This window comes from Penaeus monodon, chromosome 19, assembly GCF_015228065.2.
Source record: "Penaeus monodon isolate SGIC_2016 chromosome 19, NSTDA_Pmon_1, whole genome shotgun sequence".
Taxonomy (NCBI): Eukaryota; Metazoa; Arthropoda; class Malacostraca; order Decapoda; family Penaeidae; genus Penaeus; species Penaeus monodon.
Genome location: NC_051404.1, coordinates 44,575,292 through 44,575,728, shown reverse-complemented (window position 1 = coordinate 44,575,728; position 437 = coordinate 44,575,292). Strand labels below are relative to the sequence as shown.

The following is a 437-nucleotide window of genomic DNA, read 5'->3' as shown; positions in this document are numbered from 1 at the left end:
GGTGTCCACTAACTAAAAGTTTTCTTTTTTTTCAGTGACGCTGCCATGAATGAACAGTATCTTCTTCGCCACGGCATTTCATACATATTAAACGCAGCTGGAAATACGTGTGGACCTGCTCCCGTAAAAACAGGGCCAGATTACTACAAAGTAAGGGGTACACTAAATACACTATGTGAATGGATTTTTCATTATCTCCCAGAAGGCAAAGCGTAGATCTTATACTGTTCAATTAAGAGAACACATTCATTTTATTTACTTACTTATTTTGTTCACTAAATCCAGTTATCGACTAATTCAGCAATATTTTTTATTTTCAGGATCCTTCCATAGTATATTTAGGCCTTAATCTTATTGATCTTCCATTCATAAACATTTCCGTCCATTTCGAAACTGGTGCCAACTTCATAGAGGATGCTTTAAGTTCCGGAGGTAAG

The 437-nt window shown here is 36.4% G+C and overlaps 1 protein-coding gene across 1 annotated transcript in view; it reads left to right on the top strand.

Moving 5' to 3' along the window:
• Nucleotides 1-437, top strand: part of LOC119585416 (dual specificity phosphatase DUPD1-like) — a 29,227-nt gene that overhangs the window by 24,578 nt on the left and 4,212 nt on the right. The window contains exons 4-5 of the mRNA XM_037934078.1: nucleotides 36-150; nucleotides 321-432. Of these exons, the coding sequence (XP_037790006.1) occupies nucleotides 36-150; nucleotides 321-432 (227 nt within the window). The remainder of the gene's footprint in view (nucleotides 1-35; nucleotides 151-320; nucleotides 433-437) is intronic.